The 27,849-nt window shown below is 45.4% G+C and overlaps 1 protein-coding gene across 1 annotated transcript in view; it reads right to left on the bottom strand.

Moving 5' to 3' along the window:
• Positions 1-27,849, bottom strand: part of ADGB (androglobin) — a 790,434-nt gene that overhangs the window by 697,078 nt on the left and 65,507 nt on the right. Inside the window, exon 4 of the mRNA XM_029594040.1 lies at positions 7,292-7,363. Within this exon, the coding sequence (XP_029449900.1) occupies positions 7,292-7,363 (72 nt within the window). The remainder of the gene's footprint in view (positions 1-7,291; positions 7,364-27,849) is intronic.

Genomic DNA, 27,849 nt, shown 5'->3' with positions numbered 1-27,849 from the left:
CGCTTTTACCGAAGCCACCCTCTGGCCAAAGTGCGGACCAGGTCGCAGCCCGCATTCGCAAAAAGGCAACTGTCGGTTCCATCACTGCCCTGGAATTCACACCAGATTCATCGACTTCCTGAGAGAGAAGTAAATAAGAGTGAGCCACCAGGGTGCAACAAGAAGCTATCTGCAAATGTATTACCTTCGTTTCAAAAGCCTGCTTAAGGATGGCCTCAGTTCTATCTTGTGTATCCTTCAATGCCGCTCTTCCTTCCATGGGGATAGTCGTTTGTTTGGTGACGTTAGACACAAGCGCGTTGACTTTCAGAAAGCGCAATTGCTCTCTCACAGCCGGATCCAGGGGGTACCGCCATTCCAAGGTTCGTCCCCCTTTAAAATTAGTTTCCAGGGCACCCCATTCAAGAAGAATCAATTATTGAATAGCCTCCATAATAGGGAAGAAGTATGAGGCTTTATGCAAAGAAATCAAAATGGGATCTTTCTTTGGCTCAAACATGGAATCAGCCCCCAGCACCCCTACCATCTTCACCGTCTGGGAAATCAGAGCCGGTAACATAGTTCTATATCGCTCCAGCCGTGGAAGAATTTCAGCATTCTCCAAGGACTAAGGATCATCATCCGTGCCATTCAGGACCCTATCATTGTGACCCTCAGCAGATCTAGATGTACTCCAACACTTACCAGCAGCACCAAGTGCATGGGAATCTGCATCTGCAATCCTGATCTGTTAAAATTGTCCAGGGATAATGACTGCACCTGAAGAAAGGAATGTAACCCTTGAAAACATTCCACCCAAGAAAAGGCAGAAGGGTCCATGCCAAAAGCAGAGGGTGTCAGTCCTACGACCACTGAACTACTTCCCCTGCTGACAAACCAGTTAGGGGAGCCCAATTCTAGGTGAAATTTCTGGCAACACTTTTTCCATTCCCGCATCATGCAGGGAAGGACGGGGTTTAGCAAAATCAGATTGAGATAAGTCTTCCTGAGCCTCCAAACAATGTTGACACAAGTTAGAGGGGACGCCAGGCTGAGATGCCCGAATATGGCAAACAGCACAAAGGGTAAAACGCTTAGGCTTCTTTGCTATCTGCGCCATAGTCATTTGTCAGTATTCCCCAAACAGGCATCAGAGAACTGTACGTCCAGCTGTGCTCCGCGCTTGTAAAAAATAGGCATTCAAAAAATAGGTGCTCAAAAATTAAGCGCTTAAAGCACTATTCAGGTAAATGCACAAGTTGAGCACCTTAAAGTGCGCAACTGAGTGCTCAGGTAGACGCCCCTATGCACCCAACTGAGGGCCAGCTAGGCACACAATTAGAAGAAAAACTGGGCATTTAAACGCGAAATTAGGTACCTGAAGGTGGCAGCCTTATGTGGAGAGAAAAAACATGCAAACGCCAACGCAGCCTACCACGCAGCAAACAATATAAGCCTGAGAGGCTCCTAGCACAGAAGGCTACTTAATCCGCCAAGCTGCCTGGGTCCCCAAGCTCCCTCAGTGGTGGGAGCAGATGTCACCAAACATAGAGACCAGAAGGGAGAAGAATCCCTAAAATCAACTCCCCCCTTACCTCTTTTTCTTTTTTTTTTTAATTACTCTTTACCTCAGATCAGCCTGTCCTGGCCGAGTATAGAGTTGGTCTTCAGGGGTAGAAGACATAGACCTTCACCACCAGGCTTGGCTTCCTGCCTTTCATAAGAACAAAAATAAATTGCCATACTGGGTCAGACCAAGGGTCTATCAAGCCCAGCATTCTGTTTCTAACAGTGGTCAATCCAGGATACAAGTACCTGGCAAGTACCCAAACACTAAGTAGATCCCATTCTACTGACGCCAGTAATAGCAGTAGCTATTCCCTAAATCAACTTGATTAATAGCAGTTAATGGATTTTTCCTACATGAAAGTAACCAAACCTTTTTTAAACCCAGCTACACTAACTGCAATAACCACATCCTCTAGCAACAAATTCCAGAGCTTAATTGTGCGTTGAGTGAAAAAGAATTTCCTATGATTTATTTTAAATGTGTTTCTTGCTAATTTCATAGAGTGCCCCTTAGTCCTTCCATTATCCGAAAGAGTAAATAATCGATTCACATTTGCCCGTTCTTGACCTCTGATGATTTTAAAGACTTCTTTCATATCCCCCCCTCAGCCATCTGTTCTCCAAGTGGAACAGCCTTATCCTCTTTAGCTTTCCTCATAGGGGAGTTGTTCCATCCCCTTTATCATTTGGTTTCACTTCTCTGTACTTCTCCATCACAACTATATCTTCTTTTTTAAGATGCAGCAACCAGAACTGTACATGGTACTCAAGGACCGGTCTCACCATGGAGTGATACAGAGTCATTATGACATTTTCCGTTGTATTCGCCATTCCCTTCCTAATAATTCTGAACATTCTGTTTCCTTTTTTGACTGCTGCAGCACATTGAGCCAACAATTTCAATGTATTATCCACTATGATGCCTAGATCTTTTTCCTGGGTGGTAACTCCTAATATGGAACCTAACATAGTGTAACTACAGCAAGGGTTATTTTTCCTTTATTCATCACCTTGCACTTGTTCACATTAAATTTCATTTGCCATTTGGATGCCTAATCTTCCAGTCTCACAATTTCCTCCTGCAGTTTATCACAATCTGCTTGTGATTTAACTACTCTGAATAATTTTGTATCATCTGCAAATTTGATTTCCTCACTCATCATATTCCTTTCCAGATCATTTATAAATATATTGAAAAGCACCTGTCCAAGTACTGGTCCCTGAGGCACTCCACTGTATACCCTTTCCCACTGAGAAAATTGACCATGTAATCCTGCTCTCTGTTTCCTGTATTTTAACCAGTTTGTAATTCATGAAAGGACATTGCCTCCTATCCCATGACTTTTTAGTTTTCTTAGAAGCTTCTCATGAGGGACTTTGTCAAACATGCTCTGAAAATCCAAATACATTACATCTACTGGTTCATCTTTATCCATATGTTTATTAATCCCTTAAAAAAATGAAGCAGCCTTGCAAGGCAAGACTTCCCTTAGGTAAATTCATGCTGACTGTGTTCCATTAAACCATGTCTTTCTATATGCTCTGTGATTTTGATTTTTAGAATAGTTTCCACTACTTTTCCCAGCACTGAAGTCAGGCTCACTAGTCTATAGTTTCCGGCATGGCCCCTGGAGACCTTTTTAAATATTGGGGTTACACTGGCCGCCCTCCAGTCACAATGGATGATTATAATGATAGGTTACAAATTTTAACTAATAGATCTGAAATTTAATTCTTTAGTTCTTTCAGAACCCTGGGATGCATACCATCTGGTCCAGGTGATTTACTACTCTTTAGTTTGTCAATCTGGCCTACTATATCTTCCAGGCTCTCAGTGATTTGGTTCAATTTATTTGACTCATCACTTTTGAAAACTATCTCCAGAACCAGTATCTCCCCCGCATCCTCATTAGTAAGCACAGCTAAGTCCACGCCAGCAGAAACCAGCTACCAGACCAAGGCACTCATTTGAGGGAAGGATCCGAACATATCACCTCTGGAAACTTGACTGAGGAAGGGACCATAAGGCATCACCACAGGAGAATGGGGCAATAAACTTCTCTCTTCTTTCCTCCTTCTACAAAAAACTTTTAACGCAATTCCCAGTAGGAAGATGCATGTCCACCATCTGTTGTAGACGGAGAATACTGGCAGGATGATGCCAGTGCAGGGGTATATATACCGAGACGTCAGCTTTGTTCCATCTCCAAATGCTAGTAGAGGTGCATAACCCACTGGTTATGGATGCACCTATCTGAATGCTAAGAAATGAAAACTGCTGAAATCCAAGTGAATCACATCAAGCATTCTTCCTTGATCCAGTTCTCTAGTCACCCATTCAAAAATATCAATCAGATTTGTCTGACATTTATACCTTAGGGGAAAAGTGAGATACAGAGATATGATCGAGACACTTAAATATCGCAAAAGTTTCTATGCACAGGAGGCAAGCCTATTTCAATGGAATGCAGGCTCTAGAATGAGGGGTTATGGGATAAGAGGGTAGCAGATTAATGGTACGGCCTCCTAGTGTATGCGATGGAGCCAAAAATGGTATCTGAATTCAAGAAAGCATGGGCTAAATCCAAAGGATATTTGAGGGAGTAATGGGAATTGTAAAGATAAATTAGTTGGACGTCATATTTCTTTTTATCTATTGTCAAGTTCTACTGTATAATTCAGTGTAGGAGCTGGAAAATCTGTTGCAAAGTTTCTGAAATTCTGCAGCAATTTTGTGGCACGTTCACATTAACTTGAAAATATTTGCATGTTAAAAAATGTACATTTTTATTTTAATTTAAACACAAAGTCAATTTCTGACATTTTTTATTCTACTTAATTTATTTGGGTCAATTTGTGAGTAAAGGAATCTTAGTAATCAGTGCTGGGGAAAGAGAAGCAATATGGGGGATGGAAACAGGATTTCAGAAAAAAGTGCAGGGATTTCAGAAAAGGAGTATAGGAATAGAGGATGGAGGGAAGTGTAGGTGCAGAGGGAAGGAAAGATGGGTGACAGATAGCAGAGGAAAGGGGTGGAGCTCATGGAAGGGGAAGGAGAAAGGGGGAACCTGGCATTGGGGAGGGAGAGTCCAGGAGTAGAAGAGAGAGCAAAGATCCTTTCAGACCCCTCCTGGATATTCCAATCTCTTCTTTCACACCCCGCATACCCTTCATTTCCCTCCCTCTCACCCTACAGCTCCTCCAATCCCCTCACTCTCTCTCCACACACTCCTACAATCCAATCTATCACAACTCAGAGCCCCTCTGACCCCCTCACTCTTCCTACCCAACCACTCCCTCACTCTATCCCTGCCCCCTCATATCCCCTCACTTACTTCTCACAGTTCCTCCAATCCCTTCACTTTCTTCCCAGTCCTCCTCCACACAGTCCACCTAGTGCTTACAGATCTGTCAATCCCCAATCAATCTCTTCCCCCTCAATCACAGTGTGCTCCTAATCCTCTCATTCACACACTACTGCACCTTCCCTCACTCACATTCTTCCCCAGCCCCTCATTTTCCCTCACTCACGTTCTTGCCCCTATTCTTTCACTCACCTCCCATACCAGCTTGAGAGTAGGACAGCCCCAGTACAGCCTCTCAGACATCCTCCACTTCTGTTACAAGAGGCTGGTGTCACAATTTGAACTGCATGGGACACCATAGAGCTGCATGGTTCAAAGCATGAAAGCAACAGAGGGTAAGAATGTAGCTGAGGCACCGCACTACCACTGTCCTCCTAATAAGATAGAATCTTCCTAGGTGAGGGAGTGGGGAGAGAGATATGAAGGCTACTGCCATGTTTGCTGACACTACCACTGTCAACGCTCTAGCCTCCAAAATCCCACAATGATTCCACGGGGGAATTCCATGGTGTCACATTTTCTGGTTTTTCCCATGGCCACAAAATCATGGGAAACAGAGGCCCTGGCTATTTTTAACTAGTCGGATCTAGCCACCTGTCATGTAACGTCTTTGTGCTATCTCTAATACCCACCATGGAGTTGAACTCACAGTCACCTGAGGGTCACAGCAGCACCACATAGGTTTTGCCTGCACCTGCAGACCTGCCTCTCTTCTGGCAACCACCCATCCACTAATGGGTTCTGCTTGCCTTTGAGCAAGTATCTTCCCCACAAACTATTTACTGAGGGTTTTCTAGGGACACTTACTCCACAAACCTGGGGTCCCACAAGTCCCAGAAAGGTACTCACAGATCACACATCCAAAACACTAGAATCACCCATCGTCTCACTTATCTGGGATACTAATCAGCTACCCACACAGCGTTAATATACTAAAGAGTTTCATTATTAAAAAGTAAAAATAATGAACATAAAAGATACTACATAAAACTATGTTGCAATAGGTAGGGGAAAAAAGAAAAGGGATTACATAGTAACATATACTGGCTCGTTATAAGAGAGCTTTAAATGTTTGCAAATAAAGAATTACTGAACTTCGCTGTAGGGTTGAATGTTGGCCCTGTCTCAGTTAACAGTGACAATCATGAGTGGCAGTCCGACACCAGCTGTTTGTCTCTCTTTTTCAGCTGCTGTCAACTGTCACTTTCACAAAGTTTTTAAATAGCACTCTCTTCAGACTCCACAGCAACAGTGACATCATCAGCTGGCGCTGTGCCAGCTGCTGGTGATTAAGGAACACTGCTACCTGCTGTCCAGTAAAAGGGGTTTTAAATGACAAACAATAACATGTACAGTCAAACTACTGTTTTGCCACACCACCTAACTCCTGAAGTTAGATGGTTAGGGTTTTTGAAAAAAGACCAAAAAATGGATACTCCCAGGAGCAGCAGGAAGCTTTTTCAAAATAATCTTAGTGAGCTATGAGAAAAATTAAGAATGTATCTACTAGTTCTAGGTGAGAGCTTTCGGTCATCTGTACAAGTAGTATTTAATTTTGAGCATGAAGATTCTGCTAAAGACCAATTAGGGACATTTTCAAACTATGCACCTGGGTGCAAAGTACATATCTAATTTTTCAAAGGGAAACTATGCACATATTTTACCTTTGAAAATTTCCATGGGTATGAAGTATGCCCTGGTTTTTGTAACTGCTTTTAGTGTGGGTAAAATTTGTATGGAAAATTATGCTTATAGATCCCATTCAAAACACACCCTCAAAATGCCTCTCCTCAATCCAGCTATAAGTATACACACTATGGAACACCACTTGTACTTTAGCCGGATTTACGAGTGCAATTTTTAGATAGCCAACTTAGGGCCTCATTTTCTAAAGTATCGCAGGCCTGCGATACTTTAGAAGATGAGGGGCGGGGGGCCGAAACGGGGGGAGGGCCTGTGCTAGCCGGCAGCGATCGCACCGTCGTGGTGCGATCGCTGCCGGTTTCGCACCCAATAGCGCCACCATAGGAGGTGTAGCTATTGGGAGTAAAAGCTGACACGAAAAGGCACTTACCTTTTCGCTGTCCACGGCGTCGGCGCAGAGTCAGCCCCGGTGATGCCCCGACTCCTCCTCTTCCGGGGCCGACTTCACCCCGACTCCGCCCCCATTTTGGTATCGCACGCGAAAAGGGACATTTCGCATGCGAAACGTCCCTTACCGCATGCGATACTTTTGGAAAATGAGGCCCTTAATTGAATAAATCACTATTTATTCAGATAAATGGCTTTGAAAATTGCTCTCTTAAAATTTTACAATGAACATTTACAATCAGTGTATTAAAATTGTTCTTCCTGCTCCAAGACACTTTGCTACATACCTCACAAGAAAATAAATGTTCATTTGCTGATAAAAGGTCAAACGTGGTCTCATCTTTCATTATTACAGGAATCTGAAAGGAAAAAAATAAGTGCTTAAGGATGAGATTCAAAAAATTTCCAAAAATTTCTGATAGGAACAAATATCATTTATTCTCATGCTACAAAAGAGATATTCAAACTAGCATCTCACCCCTTGGAATGCAGCTACTTACAACTCACGTGGGATAATACACCACTGTCTGGTAGGGATGTGCAGCAGGGACGGATTCGTCCCATTCAGTATTTGTTTTCGTCGGGACCCATATCCGTTGCATCCGTTCTCGGGGGACCCCGATCCATTCTTTAGTTTCATATGTATTCTTTTCCCAAAAAAAACCCCATCCCAACCCTTTAAATGTAATTAACTGCAACCCCCACCCTCCTGACCCCCCCAAGACTTGCCAAAAGTCCCTGGTGGTCCAGCGGGGGTCCTGGAGCGATCTCCTGCACTCAGGGCGTCAGCTGCCAGCATTCAAAATGGCGCCGATAGCCTTTGCCCTTACTATGTCACAGGGGCTACCAGTGCCATTGGTCGGCCCCTGTCACATGGTAGGAGCAACTTGTGCTCTTGCCTTTGGGCAAGTATCCTCCCCACCAACTATTTGTGCTCCTACCATGTGACAGGGGCCGACCAATGGCACCGGTAGCCCCTGTGACATAGTAAGGGCAAAGGATATGGTGCCATTTTGAATACTGGCAGCTGATGGCCAGAGTACAGATCGCTCCAGGACCCCCGCTGGACCACCACGGACTTTTGGAAAGTCTTGGGGGGGTCAGGAGGGTGGGGGTTTATTCGTTGGTGATATGTTGTATTCATGGGGGTTCGCCATATGTTTCGTGACCCCCACGAATACAATGAATATGGAATATGCAAACGATTGCACACCCCTACTGTCTGGGCCATAAGCGAGAGCTTTCCACCACTGAAACAATCCACCCTGAGATAGAGAGTTAAGCATGGGAGAAGTGCTAGCCAGATGCATGCCCTGAAGAGAACAAATAAGTTTGTGTGCCCTTGATACCTAAATCTCCCCAGTAAGGGTTACAATAATTAAGGATGTTAGGGCTAGAAGTTAGAAGATGACAACTGAGGAGGCTCATGATAACTAAAGAAGTTGAAAATTGTCAAAAATTAGCTTAATTTTTGCAACAAAGAGAAATATCTATATGGGGGACAGCAGAGAAAAATAAACCGCAGGAGGCTCTATGTTACAACATGGGAAATCCTGTACATGCTCAGCAGAGCATGAAGAAATAAAGATTCTTGAGAAGAGATCCATCCCAGGCTCTGTCAGATAATGCAATCTACTTGGGATGCTGCTATCATGCTTGTTTGTTTATTTATTTATTTGTTATTTTGCGAGTTTTATATACCGTCATTCGGTTTTTGCCATCATAACGGTTTACAATTTTCAATGCAAAAGAGTTAATGCATGCATTATAGTGTACATTACGATCAGAGGTATCGTATACATTAAGATCAGAGGTACGAGAGCAACCAGAGATATTGTGTGATTTTTTTTTCTCTCGAGAGGACTGTCTTCTTCCTGGATAATTACCCACCTGGTGAGACCTGAGCACCGTACACCTGAAGTCAGAGGGAGGGGCCAGAGGAGCGTTAAGACCAGGCACTCCTGCGGCATTATTTTAGAGCAACCAGAGATATTGTGTGATTTTTTTTTTCTCTCGAGAGGACTGTCTTCTTCCTGGATAATTACCCACCTGTTGAGACCTGATGTATGAGGGAGGGGCCAGAGGAGCGTTAAGACCAGACACTCCTGCAGCGTACCACTGCCGCTGGCGTGCCGCCAAAGCCGCACATGCCTAAGGGGCGTGCGGCTTTGCTCGGCTTCGCTCGGGGCAGCTTGGAATTAATCTTTCGGTTACGTTTGATTAGAGCAGATAACTTTCTCTCTGGAGCTAGAAGAAACGGCATAGCGTTGAGGAACATCGCAGTTGAAGGAAATTTTTGAATGTTGATTGTGCCACCTAAAAGAAAAGGGAAAATAAGGGTTTTTCCTACAGAGCCCTTACCTGCATTAACTCAAAGGGACATTGATTGTTTCTTAACACAACTGGACAATGAGGCTGCTGGAGAATCTATTGGTGGATCCTGTGGAGGAGTACGGGAGCCCACCCTGGAGGAGGCATCCTTAAGCCCAAATGTGTGTCTATGCCCTGCACAACGTGGCTCAGGAAAGGACGTGGCCCAACAGTCTCCTCAGGAAGAAGGGGGAGTGTTTGGGTCAGTAGGAACACTCTCTGAGATTGCATCTGGGGGAAAATATTCTGTTGAAGTGGTGAGATCGCCCACAACAAATTGTGAAACATCTGAAGGAGGAAATAAAGAGCAATAACAAAAGTCCCAAGATCAGAAAAGTCAATCAATACTTGTTGTTATAAGACCTGAAACGGTTACTCTTGAGACTATATGGGACGTTGTGTCTGGTCTGAGCATGGCCCAGAAAACAAATCGGAAGCCGATCAATTATGCTGGAAAGCAGGACGAACAAAAGTGATCGGTGTGAATAGGGATTCTTTATTGGTGTTGGCCCGACTCTGGCTGAGTTTCGCTCACGCAGGAGCTGCCTCAGGGGCTACTATAAGAACAATATTGATTTAAAATTACACCTGACTGACATACATACACATTGATAAATAAACATAAATATGTGTTAATACATATAAAATGTCATCAACTTAAAAAATAAAATAATAAAACATATGTAAATATTAACAATAATTTAAAATAAAATAAAGCAAATTAAAATTAAACACCTGATGGTGTATTTATATCGTAGCAATATATGATTAGCTTTTACTACGTGACCTGACATGCAATTTTTGGTGTATGTGTATGTCTAAAAAACAGAGGACGTGGTATTATCAGGAGACAGTCATTAATAAGAAGGAATTTAAATATTCAATACCTGTACCAATGGTTGCTTGTATTATTTCACTTAAATGATACGAGATATGATATGAGAACTTCACACCATAACAATTGGAATGACTGGGAAACAGAGAGAATGCATGATATAATATGGAAAATGTACACATGCTCACATATAATAAATGTAATGATGAATGGAAAATATTAAAATAAAAAATAAGAGTTGAAAAATAATATTAACGAGAAAAGCAAAAAATAACAAGTGAAAAAGATATATGACATAGGGCTTTAAAAATATATATGTAATATGTAATAACATGATAAAAATCCAAATAAATAAATAAGCAATAAAAGTGAAGAATCAAACTAGAAAAATGATCATTGTGAATGTAAGTTGTGAGCCAATTTTTTTTCAAAATTCTTAAAACTAGAAATATATTGAATATCACAGCAGAAAACATTAGTAATTGTATAAACTTCATACGATGTTTGTATTCCAGCTGTGAAAGGCTCATAACTTACATTCGAGATATACACTGCACTAAGGGCCTCATTTTCCAAGCACTTTACCGCGTGCGATAAATTTGCGTTAACAGCTCTTAACGCGATTTGCGAATGCAAATTAATAATTTGGTATTCAGGGGGCGGAGTTGGGGCGGAGCATATGTAAAGCGGGAACCTGTTTATCGTGTGCGGCGAAACAGCCGCAGTGTTAGCGCGGCTGCTATCGCGGCTAATAACTACAACCCTCAAATTTGCGTTATGGACTGTGCTACGGAGAGGGAGGGAGAGAGAGAGAGAGAGAGAGAGAGAGAGAGAGAGAGAGAGAGAGAGAGAGAGAGAGAGAGAGAGAGAGAGAGAGACTTACTATAGTGCCTATGCCCTAGACAGGTATTTCAATCCCTATGGGAGGGCCACCTACGTACTCGGGGTGGGGATTAGGCATGAGCGTCGGGGGTTGGGGGCCACTTTCGCATTCCACATGAGACTTACGGACAGAACAGTGGTCTCTAGTGCAGATTTGCTGGCCGTCGGAGTGAGGAAACTCACTCCAAGAAGAGATTTGGGCAACATTCTCTCCACCTAGCTTGTTGTTGCCCAGGTAGAGTGTCCATCAAGCTAGGTGGAGAGAACGTTGCCCAAACCACTTCTTGGAGTGAGCGTCCTCATTCCGACGGCCAGCAAATCTGCACTAGAGACCACTGTTCTGTCCGTACGTCTCATGTGGAATGCAAAAGTGGCCCCCAACCCCCGACGCTCATGCCTAATCCCCACCCCGAGTACGTAGGTGGCCCTTCCATAGGGATTGAAATACCTGTCTAGGGCATAGGCACTATAGTAAGTCTCTCTCTCTCTCTCTCTCTCTCTCTCTCTCTCTCTCTCTCTCTCTCTCTCTCTCTCTCTCTCTCTCTCTCTCTCTCTCTCTCTCTCCCCAGGACTATCGTGGCCCGCGATGATTGAAGTGCAAAAACCGGCAAATATCGTGCACTGCGATGAAACACCGAAAGAATCATCGCACACTGGGAAAACATCGCGTGCGGTGCTAATGTTTTCGCGAATGGCAAAAACATCGCCGCACGCGGTTTCCCCACTGCACGAAAGAAGCCTCATTTGCATTGGTAACGCCCCCTAATGCGTTACCAATGCGATATTGGAAAATGAGGCCCTAAGTGTGCCTTTTTTCAAAGAAGACACCGCTACACTTTAAAGGACAAATCGTTTGTTCTATGTTGAATCAACTTACCAGTAAGTGAAAAATCCATTAGCTATATTTTTTACATTATAGTGGTGCTCATAGCTCATAATGATCATTTTTTACATTAAGGCAGTGCTCATAGCTCACAATGATCATTTTTCTAGTTTGATTCTTCACTTTTATTGCTTATTTATTTATTTGGATTTTTATCATGTTATTACATATTACATATATATTTTTAAAGCCCTATGCATATATCTTTTTCACTTGTTATTTTTTGCTTTTCTCGTTAATATTATTTTTCAACTCTTATTTTTATTTTAATATTTTCCATTCATCATTACATTTATCATATGTGAGCATGTGTACATTTTCCATATTATATCATGCATTCTCTCTGTTTCCCAGTCATTCCAATTGTTATGGTCTGCGCATGGCCATTAATAGGCTTGAGAATAAAATAGATAATGTTTCCTCTAATTTTCAAGTAAAGATGAATAATACACAACAAATGAATGATATTGTAGTTAAAGTGAATGAAAATGAAAAAGCTATTAAAACTAATCAGAAAATAAATGCAGTAAAAGTGAAAGATCAATGATATTGTTTAAAACATTTGGAAACAATTGAAAATAGAATTAGACATCTTAACATCAGAATATTAAATTTCCCTAAACTGGCAGGAGAAATTTCTTTTGTAACTTTAAAAAGGCTTCTTAAAGAAGTCTTAATGTTTACTGATGAAGATTTTCCTTCAATTAATACGTTTTACATTAGAAAGAAAAGGTGTTAATCCTCAAACAATACTGGCCAATTTAACTAGTTTCCTTGAAAACTCAAGTACAGATGTTCTAGATAGGAATACATTAATAGTTTCGTTTATAACGTCACAAGATGTCAATAAAGTTATGTGTAGATATTTCCAGAAATTTCCAATACAATTCTATGGTCAAACACTGAAAATGTATCCGGATCTAGCTCCTGTAACTAGGACTAGAAGGAAAGAATTTCTAGCTACAAGACAAAAAGTTCAGTCTTTGGGTGGTTCATTTTTTTACGATATCCAATTAAATGTGAGATAGAGAGGTGAATAAATGTTTGTTTTTCTTCAAATAGAACAACTTCAGCAATTTTTGGAGGCACAAGTACCAGTCACGTCCTCCCCAATGGTTTCAAATGATTAGAGTATGAAATAGGAAAACAGTTTTGAGCTATGTAAATGTCTATATATGATTTATTTCAATTATGGTTTCTCCTCAGAAATTTCTGAGTCTCAGCAATGCTTGATATTTTTCCTAAAAAATTAAGTTAATTACAATATTTGATTTTACAAATGTTATGTTACATAAAGAGAAGGAAGATATAGTTGTGAAATGTTTCTTTATGAAGGTAATGTAATAGCTGATGAAACGAGATTTATTTTTCTTAACTCTTTGAATATACTTAATGCATGTTACTGTGGTATTTGTATTTGAAAATATATAAATAAAGAACTCAAAAAAAAGATCAGAGGTATTGTTATCATAGAAATGAGGTTAGTTATACATTTACACATTTACATTGTTGGTTATACCATGTCTAATGGTTGCTAAGGTCGATAAGGATAGGGTTCGCTTGGTGAGGATAGGAGTCACAGAGAAAATATTTGTTTCATTCCTGGTAATGTTTTAATATCCCATTAGGATTCACAGTGGTTGGAGAGCCATTTGAGTGCATGAATCTATGGTAAAATATTTCTATTTAAATGCCATTTCCTCCTTCTGTAAATCCAATTCAACTTGGGGTCCATTTACTAAGCTGTATTACTATGGAATTTGGTGTCTTAAAATATATTAACAGACACTATTTGTTATGTCCATTTAAACATTACTGATAACATGAAATGTACAGCAAATATTAATGAGTTAGATCACATGCAAATGCATGTAAAGAAGCTCAATAATATTAAAATGGCTGTGAATCATATTAAAATGTTAACTACGAGATGTGAAGTTAGCCTATGAAACCTCTTAGCTAATTAACACACTTGTCAATGCTTTCAGCCACCCAACTCCAGTCCATGATACTAAATGGGGCAGTTAGCTCCAAGTATCTAACCACCCAAAAGAAATAACCTGCCCAAATAGACAACCCCTTTCCCCAGCAGATAATTCCTGCTAGTAAACCTGGCCTCCATAATAATTAAATATGACCTCTTGTACTGAAATCCCACCTCCACCCAAATACCAAAAAACATCACAAGATGTCAATAAAGTTATGAGTAGATATTTCCAGAAATTTCCAATACAATTCTATGGACAAACACTGAAAATGTATCCGGATCTAGCTCCTGTAACTAGGACTAGAAGGAAAGAATTTCTAGCTACAAGACAAAAAGTTCAGTCTTTGGGTTATTCTTTTTTTTTTTTTTTTTACGATATCCATGTAAATGTGAGATAAAGAGAGGTGAATAAATGTTTGTATTTCTTCAAATAGAACAACTTTAGCAATTTTTGGAGGCACAAGTACCAGTCACATCATCCCCAATGGTTTCAAATGATTAGGGTATGAAATAGGAAAACAGTTCCCACTTTTCTTACCTGGACCACCTGCTTTACCAAAGTGCAAGTGCCAGGGTCCCAAGGGCAAAAGCAATCGCCAGTTCTTGCTTGGTTGCACCAAAATTCAAAATGGTGCTGGTTGACCTGAGGCTGACCAGATGAGAGAACCCTGATACTTTGCATTTTGGGTAATGGAGATCCAGAGGTAGGGAATGAAATCTTGGAGGATTTCTAGAAGGGAATTATTCTTTTATGGCATTCAGAAGCAGGTTTGCTTGGGAAAGGGGTTATCTGTTGTTGCGTCCGTCGCTGCTCAACGTCCTCACTCCGCCCTCTTTACCTCTGTGGCGACTCCCTCCGGGTCTGATGGACGGCTGGCTACTGCGGCGCCTCCATGCCATCTCCCTCCGGCGTCCAGCTCGACGCTGCAACTCCGCCATCTTGTCCTGATACCTAGGGTGCGCACGCGCGTCCCGACTCTTGTACCATCAAGGGCGCGAACCTCAGGGGCGCCCCCCTGAGATGACATCATCTGCTTCCAATATTTAAAGGTCTTTGAAAACGCTAACAAACTGAGTTAGCAAGGATACGGATACGGATACGGTCTTGCTTCGAATATCCTAGCTACTCTGCTTCCTCAGACTTACCAGAGGTACCCGCTCCTCGGGGGCCTCACTCTTTTCTTTATTTTCAGATTACAGACAGGAACCGGTATTCACTTCTCGAGGGCCCATGTTCCTGGACACTCTGAAGATTCTCTACTGCCTGGAAGCTATCACTGCTACAAACAATTGTGAGCTACCATCGCTCTCTCAGAGCTTTCCCTGGAACCAGGTACTCGCTCCTCGAGGGCCTAATCCTTTCCAGCTCCTGAGCTTACTTGAGACCTTACGTGACTTTTGTCATCTAGTTCTATTCATGAACTCTGCCTACTCTGCCTATTCACTTTCTACAGTTTTCTCAACAGCTCAGCCATCCTGGGATTGTTGTTCCAGTACCTGAGGGACTACAGCACTGCCGGGCATATCAGCTCACTACTGCCACCTCTGGTGGTTTCTAATAACCTGTTTAATAAAAGAACTAATGTGTGTCTGTCTCCATACTCTAGCCTAGCCAGTGGTCCCTCTCGGTGTATCCTCCCGGGAGCGTGGTCATCTGCCATCGGCCCAGGGATCCACCCACAACTATATCAGGTTCATTACAGATTGCTACTCCTTAGAAAGATATCTGAGACACTACAAGATTGCTGACGCCTTCCTCTCCAGAAGCCCGCTACACAGAGCTTCCTCTACAGATTGCTCCTCCTATCTGATTGCTGCTAGCATCAAGCATCTTCTCCATAGCAGATCCATAGCAGAATGCTAACTTGAGCAGCAGATATACAACAGATTGCTAACTCCATTGGATCCGGCTAATTATGGGATGTTGTTATCTCCAGTGGATTCGGCTTCAACTTTGGGATGTTGTTAACTTCATGGATCTGGCACATCTCTCTGCTTTGCAGGCTATACCGGGCCTGGCCCAACGCATCTCAGAGCAGCAAGAAACTTTGGAGAAACTTACTGCAGCATTTCATCAGCTACACTCACAGAAGATACAAGGCACAGCTTCTAATCAAGAAGGTCTGTTACAGGATGTAAGTTTAAAGACTGCTGTATCACCGGCGGCTCCTATACGCTTTTCTGGAGAAATCCAGAAGACCCAGGGCTTTCTGCACCAGTGCTGCATGCACTTCACCTTACAGCCAACTTTATTTCCCACGGCTCTTTCGAAGACCACCTACATCCTGTCATACTTGGATGGAAGAGCCCTGTCATGGGCATCTACCTTGTGGGAACGCAAGCACCCTATCTTGCAGGACATAGAAGGATTTATGGACTTGTTTAAATCCATCTTTGATGACCCTGCTCGTAATTCTGTTGCCGGTTTTGCTTTGGTGGACTTGAAGCAAGGCAACAGATCACTGGCTGAATTCGCCATAGAATTCAAGACTCTTGCAGCGGAACTACACTGGGACCCCAATTGTCTCAAGACTCTGTTCTGCAGAGGCCTGGATACCCGCTTGAAGGACGAGCTGGCTGCTCGCCAGACACCTGACTCACTGGACGAATTAATAACCTTGGCTACTTGGATTGATCTCCGGCTCTGAGACAAGGTGAAGGAACTCCGGCCTAAGGTGTTACCTGGGTTGAAACAGGCTAGTATTACCACTGCACCTCGGATGGTTCCAGTAACTGCTGCCGCCGATAAAGATGAACCAATGCAACTTTTTTCGTGGACACTTGACCTCAAAGGAGAGAAGATTTCGGAAGAAACGCGGCCTGTGCATGTATTGTGGTCAGCCCGGCCATGATGTCTCTACATGCCCCATTTTGTCCGGGAAACGGACGGACTTAAGTCCTGCTGGAGGACTGTTCTTGGGCCTTACCGCGTCCTCTCCTCCGCGCTCTCTCCCAGTCTCTTTGACCAACAGACCAGTCACGGTTTAGACTCCTGCCCTGGTGGACTCAGGGGCAGGAGATAACTTCATTCTCAGAAGTTTAGTGGAATACTTGAGGATCCCGCTCATCAAATTAAAAGATCCATTACTAGTATCCTCCATTCATGGGGAGCCCTTAACGGGCAACATAGCTTGCGAAACTGTACCCGTCACGCTCCATATGGAAACAATCTCTTTCTTTGTACTGGAAAAGGCTATGCACCCTATCGTCCTGGGGTTACCCTAGCTGCAAATACACCAACCCCAATTTGACTGGGCATCTCTGGATCTCACGATGGGGCCCAGAATGTCATGGGAGGTGCCTTAAGGAGATCTCGCCTATCATATGCATGCCTATGAATCTAGCGATGCCAGGACTGCCACCCCAATACTCATCCTTCAGGGATGTATTCTCCAAAGAAGCGGCTGATATTCTTCCTCCACATAGGCCCTATGACTATGCCATATGACTGAAGCCCAACTCCTAGCCACCAAAGGATAGGGTGTACCCTCTCTCAGCTCTTGAGAATAAAGCAATGTTGAAATACATTGAAGAAAATCTTCAGATGGGCTTTATCCGACCATCTAAGTAACCAGCCAGCGCAGGCTATTTCTTCCTGGGGAAGAAGGACGGTACCCTACATCCATGTATCGATTACCGAGGCCTAAATGAAATAACGATCAAAGACCGTTATCCCTTGCCGTTAATCTCTGAGCTATTTGACCAGCTGCAAGAGGCCAAGATATTTTCAAATCTTGATCTGAAGGGGGCCTTCAACCTTATTCACATATGGAGTGGCGATGAGTGGAAAACGGCCTTCAATACGCGAGACGGCCACTTCGAGTATCTTGTAATGCCATTTGGGTTGTGCAACGCGCTCGCCATATTCCAAAATATGATGAATGTCAACTTGCGGGACCTGCTGTACAAGAACATTGTGGTCTTCCCGGATGACATATTAATCTTCTCCCAGGATTTGGACAACCACATTACAGATGTCAAGCAAGTACTCCACCGTCTCCGCGAACACCGGCTGTACGCCAAACTCTCCAAGTGCGAATTCCACAAAGACTCTGTGCCTTTCCTAGGCTACATAGTATCGAAAGAAGGTTTTCAAATGGACCCTCACAAACTTGAAAGTATCAAAAACTGGTCTCAACCTACCAGCCTGAAGGCCTTAAGGAGATTCCTGGGGTTTACCAATTATTATCGAAGCTTCATAAAGAACTACTCTTCGTTAACTATACCCCTGACTGCTATGACTCGCAAGGGTGCCAACGCTTCTAAATGGTCAGCAGAGGGCATTTCCATGTTCAAGAAACTGAAGACTGCCTTCTCCACAGAACCATGCTTACGGCATCCAGACCCCAATAAGCCCTTCATAGTAGAAGTCGACGCTTCGGATGTGGGGGTAGGGGCTGTGTTAAGCCAAGCTGGAGATTCGAAAGCCTTATGTCCCTGTTCAATCTTCTCACAAAGACTCTCTCCAGTCGAGAAGAACTACGGGATCGGTGACAAGGAGCTCCTGGCAATAAAGCTTGCATTCAAGGAATGGCGGCCTTAGCTCGAAGGCGCTCAACATCAAATAACCGTCTTCACGGATCGTAAGAACCTTGAGTATCTCCACCACGTACAACGTTTAAATTACAGACAGGCCAGGTGGTCTTTATTCTTCAACCGTTTTGATTTTGTGCTTAAATATCGACCTGGAGATCGAAACACCAGAGCAGATGCGTTGTCTCGCTCATTTCACTCAGACGATGTGCCTGATGAACACAGCACATAATAGATCTGAAGAAGATATCTTTAGCAACCAGCCAGTCTGTTTCCGCTGGTGATGCCACCATCTCTCATCTAGCAACTTTTACTGGAGAGTCATCTTTAGAAGTAGATCTTGGACGTACTCTATCATCACCGCTTCCACTGAAACCTTGAGTGACGTCCACAGCAGCTCTATCCATTACTGCTGATATCATCAATAACACTCTGCAAGATTCTTCCATATCTCAAGATCCATCTGTCATTGTTGCAGAAGACGAATTAGAAATCAAGATCAAAGAGATTCTGGATGTTCGTAACAGAGGCAAGACTTTTGAATACCTTCTTTTTTGGGAAGGCTTCGGCCCCGATTTAATCACTTTGGAGCCTCAGACCAATATCTTGGACAAAGAGATGCTTCATCAGTTCCACCTTGCGCATCCTTCCAAACCCAAGCCTGGTACGCGAAGAGGAGATCGCCCTTCGAAGGGGGGTACTGTTGCGTCCGTCGCTGCTCGACGCCCTCACTCTGCCCTCTTTACCTCTGTGGCGACTCCCTCCGGGTCTGATGGACGGCTGGCTACCGTGGAGTCTGCCGTCTCCCTCCAGCGTTCCCGGACCGGCTCAACGCTGCAACTCCGCCATCTTGTCCTGATGCCTAGGGTGCACGTGGGTCCCGACTCTTGTACCAGCAAGGGCGAGAACCTCAGGGGCGTCCCCTGAGATGACGTCATCTGCTTCCAATATTTAAAGGTCTTTGAAAACGCTAACAAACTGAGGGCCTCATTTACCAATATCACATTGGTATCGCATGGGTACCGCCTGCGTTAATAAAAGGGGCATTCCCATGCAAATGAGGCTTTTTCCGCGCAGCAGGAAAAGTTTGCGTGCCGCGAAGTTTTCGCAATTCGCGAAAATGTATTCGCGAATCGCGAAACTATTTTCGCGGTTCGCGATGAAAAGAGTAAAAAATCATCGCGCTGCACGACTTTTTCGCGGTACGCAGACAAAAGTGAAACCAAGTACCGCGCCCCGCAATAATGTGACATGTATAAAAGGTCACTTCCTGCCCCTCCTCCTTTGAGGGTTTGGAAGGAGTTTTAGAGAGGAGGTAGGAGTTGGAGTTAGGAGCTGGAGTTGGAGTTGGAGTTTTGGAGTTTTGGAGTTCGATTACTGAGTGCGGTGTCTGGTTTACTTGTTGTCATCTGTTTCCCTTTACCTGTGTCTTGTGTAATCTGTGTTGGAGTGAAAAGATTGTCAGTTCCCTGTTTGACCCTATCTGTGAGGAGGAGGAGGAGGAGGAGGAGTGTGGTGGTGGTGGTGCTGGTGAGAAGGAGGAGGAGGAGGAGTGCGGTGGTGGTGGTGGTGGTGTTGGTGGTGGCGAGGAGGAGTGCGGTGGTGGTGCTGGTGGTGTTTGCTGGTGGTGCTGGTGGTGGCGAGGAGGAGTGTGGTGGAGGATGGAGTGTGACAGGAGTGGGAGGAGAGGACAGAAGAGGGGAGTTGAGAGTAGGGGGAGGAGGGGGCAGGGAGGAAGAGGGACCTAGTGGTTGAGGTCTGAGGAGTAGGAGCAGGGACAGGGCTAGTGGGAGAGATAGGCAGTAGGGAAGTGATAGGAGGGTGGGGGAGGGGGAAAGGGTGAGGCAGGAGAGAATGGTGGGAAGAGGCAGGGCTAGACAGCCAGGGCAGAGGGGAAGGGAGCAGGAAGTGCAGGGTCAGGTGGGGGGGAGCAGGAAGGGAGTGGGGAATCTGGTGGATCGGAGAGAGAGTCTAGGGAGGAAACCCCTCCAGAAGTGGCCCCAAACAGGCAGCCAGGCAAGGGTGAGGCAGCGTGCTATACGCTTCAGCCAGGAGGACAATGATCGGCTGATTGAAGGCGTCCTCCATCACTATGCCCATCTTTTTGGCAACCTGGCAGTGAAGACGAGCAGGGCAGCCGAGGCACATCTATGGGCCACCGTAGCTGCAATCATCAGACGCCAAAGTGGCATACCTCGGACCGAGGAGCAGGTGGCCCACCGTTACAGGAACATAAAGGCGCAGCTCAAGGTCAAGATAGCGGAGCGCAATGAATACCTGCGGGAGACAGGAGGAAGGTCCCCGTGCCCAATCCGCTTCACGGATATGGAGAGGCGACTCATGCAGCGGCTGGGATCAGACGTCTTCGACGGATTGGATCCACGCCTTGATACATCCCACCTCGAAGATGGTAAGTTGGCCTGTACCCCCTGTCCTATGCAAGGTTCATACACAATGTTTAGTCCTGTATTCAGTTGAAGTTCCCCATGTGCTCTCCAGAACAGTCTTGCCCCCCCCCCCCCCCCCCATCCCCCAGGCAGAGGCTACCAGTCTGAGATGTGAAAGAAATGCTACAACTGTTCACATTGTCTGTTTCCCCATGTGCTGTGCCCCGCCCGGGGTTCAGGCCCCATCCCCCAGGCAGAAACTGGCAGTCTGAGATGTGAAAGAAATGCTTACAATTGTTCACATTGTCAGTTTCCCCATGTACTGTGCCCCACCCGGGGTTCAGGCCCCATCCCCCAGGCAGAAACTGGCAGTCTGACATGTGAAAGAAATGCTTACAACTGTTCACATTATCAGTTTCCCCATGTGCTGTGCCCCGCCCAGGGTTCAGGCCCCATCCCCCAGGCCCATCCCCCATGCCATTAGGTACGTATAAATAACAACATTATAAGCAGAATGACATGTTGGTCAAAGATTACGTGTCCCTGTTTGATGTTATTCGAATTCAACCAAATGCTGTGGTACTGATGCTGTCTATCCTTTTTTCCCCCATCTTCTACAGAGCACTCTGGTCCCAGGCAGCAGACGTCAGATGCCAGCTGGGAAGGCCCAGGCACCAGCAGTGACCCACCGGGGACAAGGCGGCCACCAATGGTAACCAGGCCCTATCACATTGATGCAATGACACAGTGGTCGGAATCGGAGGAGGAGGAAGAGGTGTGACCCACAACAGAAGTCACAGGCTGCCCCCCTCACCCTGAGTGAGGCCCTTGAGGATATGGAGTGGGGGACCTCCCCCACTGCTCTGCACCCAAGCATCCCGATGACCCTTGAGGGAACTCCGCCCACTCTGTCCACACCAGTCATGTCTCCATGCAGCCTGCACCAGCAGCTGGGGCAGCAATGGCACATCCCCCAGCACCGGAAGTCCCAACATCAGCACCACAAGCACCTCCAGCAGCAGCACCCTTCCAACCGAACCCCGACCCGATGACTGCCACACAGGCAGACCAAATCAGGATGGAACTGCGTGGGCTGAGGAGAGCCGTCAGACAGCTGAGCCGCGACAGCCAGCTCCAGACTGCAGCAACCACACAGGCAGCCACCATCATCGCAGCAACGATTGGCACACACAATACAATATTGCTGCAAATCCTGCAGCGGATGCCAGACCAGCAGGTGTCATCCTCATCCACAACGTCAACACCCCAGCCAAGTCCCTCAAGGTCCCGAGACCACAGGGGCCGTCCCCCCAAGAACCTGCCACCGCCCACAGGACCATCATGCCATGGCAAAGGGCCCTGAGGGGACCATCAGGCACCACAAACCAGGTAGAGCAGGTACTCCCACCCACCACTGGGATGGCCATCCTACAGAGGGGCAGTGCCATCGAGATGGAAGACGATGCACCACTGGCTGCTCCCCACAGAGGGGCAGTGCCATCGAGGTGGAAGACGGTGCACCACTGGCTGCTCCCCACAGAGGGGCAGTGCCGTCGAGATGGAAGACGATGCACCACTGGCTGCTCCCCACAGAGGGGCAGTGCCGTCGAGATGGAAGACGGTGCACCACTGGCTGTTCCCCACAGAGGGGCAGTGCTGTCGAGATGGAAGATGATGCACCATGCAAAGCTGATGAGGCGCCACCTCCCACCCACCTGGTCACCTGGCCCACCGGCATCCGCTGCGCCACTCTGCTGTGTGCCGCCTTCTGTTCTCAAGGGCTGCAAATTCTGGCAGTGTGCTGTGGGATGACCTGTCTGCTCAAGGGCTGCTAATGCTGGTTGTTGGGTGCGTTCTGTGCCTCATGTCTCCAAATGGCACTTGGCGTGTCTCTTCCTGGGACTTCACTGCTGTTGCCATGCTGCTGCTGTCTGATCCTGGGCCTCCACCTGCTGCCATGCCGCTGCTGTGTTGTCCTGGGGCTCCACCTGCTGCCATGCCGCTGCTGTCTGTTCCTGGGCCTCCTCCTGCTGCCATGCCGCTGCTGTCTGTTCCTGGGCCTTCACTGCTATTGCCACACCCTTCATGTGTTTGCCTGCTGCCTACATACTGAACTGCTGGATACCTTGTTTGTTGGCTGGACTCTCACTCTGCCGGCCGGCCTCTCAGGCAGTCCCCTTTCAGTGCATTCTTTCAACATGGACCGCCTGGGGCCTGGACTTTCACTCTGCCGGCCAGCCTCTCAGGCAGTCCCCTTTCAGTGCACTCTTTCAACATGGACCGCCTGAGGCCTATGCCAGTCAATACATTGTATATTGTCCAGTGGTAATCTATGTATTGCAGAATCCTAGCTATTGGGGTGCCACTACCTGTTTCTCTGTTCCTAGGTAATCATGCTTTGCCAGTACTGATAACACCCACTACCTGCATATCAGTATATACGCCTTATGGTGGAGTGAAGTAAGTAGCACAGAATTGGACCACTTTGGATCTATTACCTATCTAGTACTTGCAGATTATGACTACCTAGGAACATCTAATGTATGGTTAAACTGATGATCTAATACATCACTATACCCTGCACAATGTTGTAAGGAATAAAATTCCGGTTTACCATGCCACCTTTTGTGTCCTCGTTATGTTCCTAATGTGCCCCTGCAGCATGCTAGGTGTGGCGGGTGCCACACCTAGCATGCTGCATCCCACGTTGGACCAATGCTGATTTTCACAACTGCTCCCTGTCTGAGGTTCAGTATAACAACATCTGCACCTGCTATTGAAATACCTTACAGTTATGTTCAAATAGTAGTATGGCGGTAAGGGGGACCCTGTAGAGTAAACATTAGGGGAGTACATGACATGTCCCTCACACTAGAAGAGGTACTGTTCCTCAGTACAGGGAATGCACAGTAAGGGAGTATTCTGATGTATGCCTGCTCTCATGATCTGTGTGGAAAGGGGAAGGGGTGGGCAGCAGTCTATTGCAATTGCAGTGCTCATGTCAGGCACTGTTGGCGGTGATGAGTCCAGACACGTATTTCTTACCAGTGTTCAGTATTTATAGCTATCTCTGCCTGACAAACACCACATATGTGAGCCTAACCGAATTTGCTTCCTAGATTGGTCTCTCATATGTGCTGGTAAACGGAAGATGCCTTCGACCAACGCTGGGTGACTGACAGACAGGTTTCCAACCTCTGGTGCCATGCAGGACATCCATTATAGTGGTGGCTCATGCATATGCTTAATTTCCAGGCGCCATTGGCATACAATAGTGTGTAGCCATTCTCATCTGCACATGCTAAGCATACTCATATATCAGTGTACATCCCCACCATGGCAGCATGTCCATGGATTCCTTGTGTGGCAGGAAAGGTTTCCTATAGTTACTGTCTTAGCCTTAAGGTTGTGGGCCACTGAAAGGTGAGGCATGGGAAGGGTTATGTTGCTATCTGCATGCCATGTATTAAAGGAGTTGCACAGACTGTCAGCGGCCAGGTAACTAGGCTGTTGCTAGTCGTACGGAGAGGTGAATATATTAATGCTAATGTGTCATACCCGTTTACATGGTGCAACCGGTGTAAGGCATGCTCAACAGGCCTTAAGAGTGTTGATCTGGTGTCCGAATTGTAGATTGAGGTAGTCCTAAAAGCAGGGAGTTACAATAATCTGTGCTTGCGAATATCATTGCTTGTAGAACTGTGCGAAACTTGTTAATTGTTAGTAGAGGTTTTAGTCTTCTCAGGATCATTAGTTTCGCGTAACCTTCTTTTATTTTCTGTGAGATGTATTGTTTCATGTTCAGCTCAGGGTCAATTATTACTCCTAGATTCCTAACCTTTATTGCTAACTCAGTTGGACTTGATGGACCCCTGGTCTGACCCAGTATGGCATGTTCTTATGTTCTTACGGGTCATAGGGGTGTCATCATCACTAAGATCGCAAGGAGATACCCGCGGAGGAGCCCTTCCCAGGCCCAATGGCTTGGGCACTGAGGACACCGACGGCAGAGAGGGCACCGACGGCACCAAGGGCATCGAGAGTCCTGAAGGAACCAGAGGCAGACCTGGTAATGCTAACCGTGGAACCAAGGGCCTCAACAGCCCCTCTGGCTTCAAAGTTCCTTCCTCCTCAGAGGACTCTACAATGGGGATAGCATCAGGAGGTGGAGGCACCGGTGGCCGCTGGAGCATCGATGGAACCCTAACAACCAATATCAGCTGCATAGGGAGAATGCCAAGCAGAACGTTGAGGTGCTCCAGCAGCGGTGCCAACATTGAAGGGTCAGGCTCCGGCACTGGTGGAGGCACCAGTGAGGCTGGCAGGTCAATGCCTTGCAGAGCTCAAACAACCACCTACTGCATCCTGCATTCAAGCTCCTCCTCAAAGACTGCCGTGGACAGGACAGCCTGAGGAGGAGGAGGTGAAGCCAGATCCCCCTTGGAACCCCGAGGGGAATCAGCACCCAGCACTGGAAACGGTGGGGAATGCCTCGGACCCCCGGTCTCAATGGAGGGTGATACCTCCTCACCACTGGGTCATTTCGGGGGCATCACAGCAGGCTCCAGTGCCAACCCAAGCCCAGCACCATACTAGGAAACAGACCAGTGGTGATGTTTTCACGACTTCCCAAGGTGCTCATCCCAGTCTTTCCCTGGTGCCAAGGATGAAGGAGACAATCCCGAAGTCCTCAAGCGAGACGAGGCCGATGAAGGCCGATCTCCAGCACCCCTCTCCACCAGAGACCCCGGAGGAGGGGTGGACACAGAGGGTTCGGTGTCCATCGGCTCTCCACGCCCCTTCAGCATTGATGATCCTGATGCCGGTGTTGAGGGTTCAGACTTTGTGGACCCAAACAGCTTCTCCATCTTGGCCATGCGAGCACTCCAGCCCTTAGGGGTCATCTGGTCACAAAAACGACAGCCCCGGACATTGTTCGAAGCCCCCAAGCAAAGGATATACACCTCATGCGGATCCGTAAGGGACATAGTCCAAGGGCACTGGGGGAATTGACGAAAACCTGATGACACTATGATGAAAAGAACACGGGCGAACAGTTGATGACTGGGAGACACTGGATGATGTCGCTACTGGGAATCAATCACACAGAAGGCAAAAACTTACCACGCTTCCAGCTTAACTAAGGCAGGGAGGGATGGAGAAGGACCTAGCACAGGAAAAAATGCTTTCCAAAGAAAAAAGAGCAGACGATAGCTCCACGGAAAAGAAGAGATTGAAGAGGGACCCCGTGTGGACACGTGGATAGTGGCATGTTGGGTATGCTCAGTGTGCCGACTTCACCCATCCATGTCTGAGGACTACCATCCTGCTTGCCCTAGGAGAAAACCAGTTTGCAGGGGAGGGGAAGCAATTTGATTAGATTAGGTGGTGATTTTGGGCAGTAGAGGGATAGAGTGAACAAGCTTTACACAGGTTTGTTTGAGTAGTTAGGGATTTCTCCCATCTCAAATCATCTATATAGATAAGACTTGTTGAAGTACATTATGATGATATATTGTGGGTTTCACGCCCTCTATCTTTATTAGGAGGGTTAAGAACTTCTGGGGCAATGGAGAAAGATGTTTTATTATGATTATGATTATTATTATTACTAGATGAAGGAACTGGTTCGCATTCAGGCTAATAATATGGATACCAAGAGTTGGGGATGATAATAATGAACATTTAGATGGTTACCCCGATTGGGGAGAAGACATAACATTTAGAAGGTTCCTTGGATTGGGGGGTGAACACAATCAGGGCAACAGATAATCTCCCTGATTTAGGCAAACAAATTCAGGAAATTTCTAGAAGGTTATGCATAATTCAGAGACATTTGCTTGTTCCTAGTGTAATATACTGTCATTTTGAGGCTCTATCATTTAGCCTGGCAAGGTCCTTTTTTAGGCCCTCATAACCCACTCATATTTTAACAACTTTGAATAATTTTGTATCATTTGCAAATCTGATCATCTCACTTGTTGCTCTCTTTGCCAGATCATTTATTAATATGTTCAGATAGTCAAAGGGATAGCTCTGTTAGTCTGGTGTAGCAAAAATGACACAAGGCAGGTAGAACCTTACAGACCAATAAGGTACTATCCACCTCATATAATTTATGAATATGTTGAAAAGCATCAATCCCAGTATCAGAAAGAATGGAAATCATCACATATGGGGAAAAGCAAAGGGTATGAATTTATGGACCAGGAAGAAAGATCAGGCCTCAAAGACAGAGAGCAGTGAATGAGAGGATCAAGCCCTGACCAGTTCCCTTTAAGTCAAAGTCTTGGGAAGGCAATGAGTAACTAGAAAGTCCCTAATAAGAACAGCAGGGCCAGCCTAAAAGAAGCTAATAAGATTAATCAGATCGATGCTTACGCACATTTTCTCACTAAAAAACTGTCATGCAAGGAGTAAATCTAGCAAAGCAGAAAGAAGCCCAATGGCACACAGTCCAATGTAAAATTTCCAGATTTTAGAATGCTGGAAGCTGTGATATTGAGGGGCAGAGCTTCAGAACAGTAAAAATGAAAGAAAGTTACCTATGGAGGAATTGCAAACTCAATGCCATGACTCAAGGACCATAAAAAAGAGGCCAGTCATATGAGTTTGTGGGATGCTAGCGTTGAGGATCCATGAAAAATGTGGGCAATTTCCAAACAGTAAATTTACCCAGTTAAATGGCTTTTGAAAACTGCCATCTTCATGTACAACTGCAATCTGAATTTTTATGTGCTATTAGATCTTCAAGTGATGATGTAAACTAAGTTATTTACTAAATTTATAAGCAGTTCCCATTACTTACAGTTATTGCAAAATGATTAGTTGTACTAGTCATGATATGGTTAGACATGCTACACTAGTTGAAAATTTTTGTCTCCACTGAAGATTATAGTTTAATGTTAAATATTAACATAGAATAATGTCTCATTGGGCAAAATGCAAGAATGAGGTTAAAAACAATT

The sequence above is a fragment of the Rhinatrema bivittatum genome, chromosome 3, assembly GCF_901001135.1.
Source record: "Rhinatrema bivittatum chromosome 3, aRhiBiv1.1, whole genome shotgun sequence".
NCBI classification, from domain to species: domain Eukaryota; kingdom Metazoa; phylum Chordata; class Amphibia; order Gymnophiona; family Rhinatrematidae; genus Rhinatrema; species Rhinatrema bivittatum.
The sequence above is the reverse complement of the archived record's forward strand: the minus strand, read 5'-3'. Positions and strand labels throughout refer to the sequence as shown.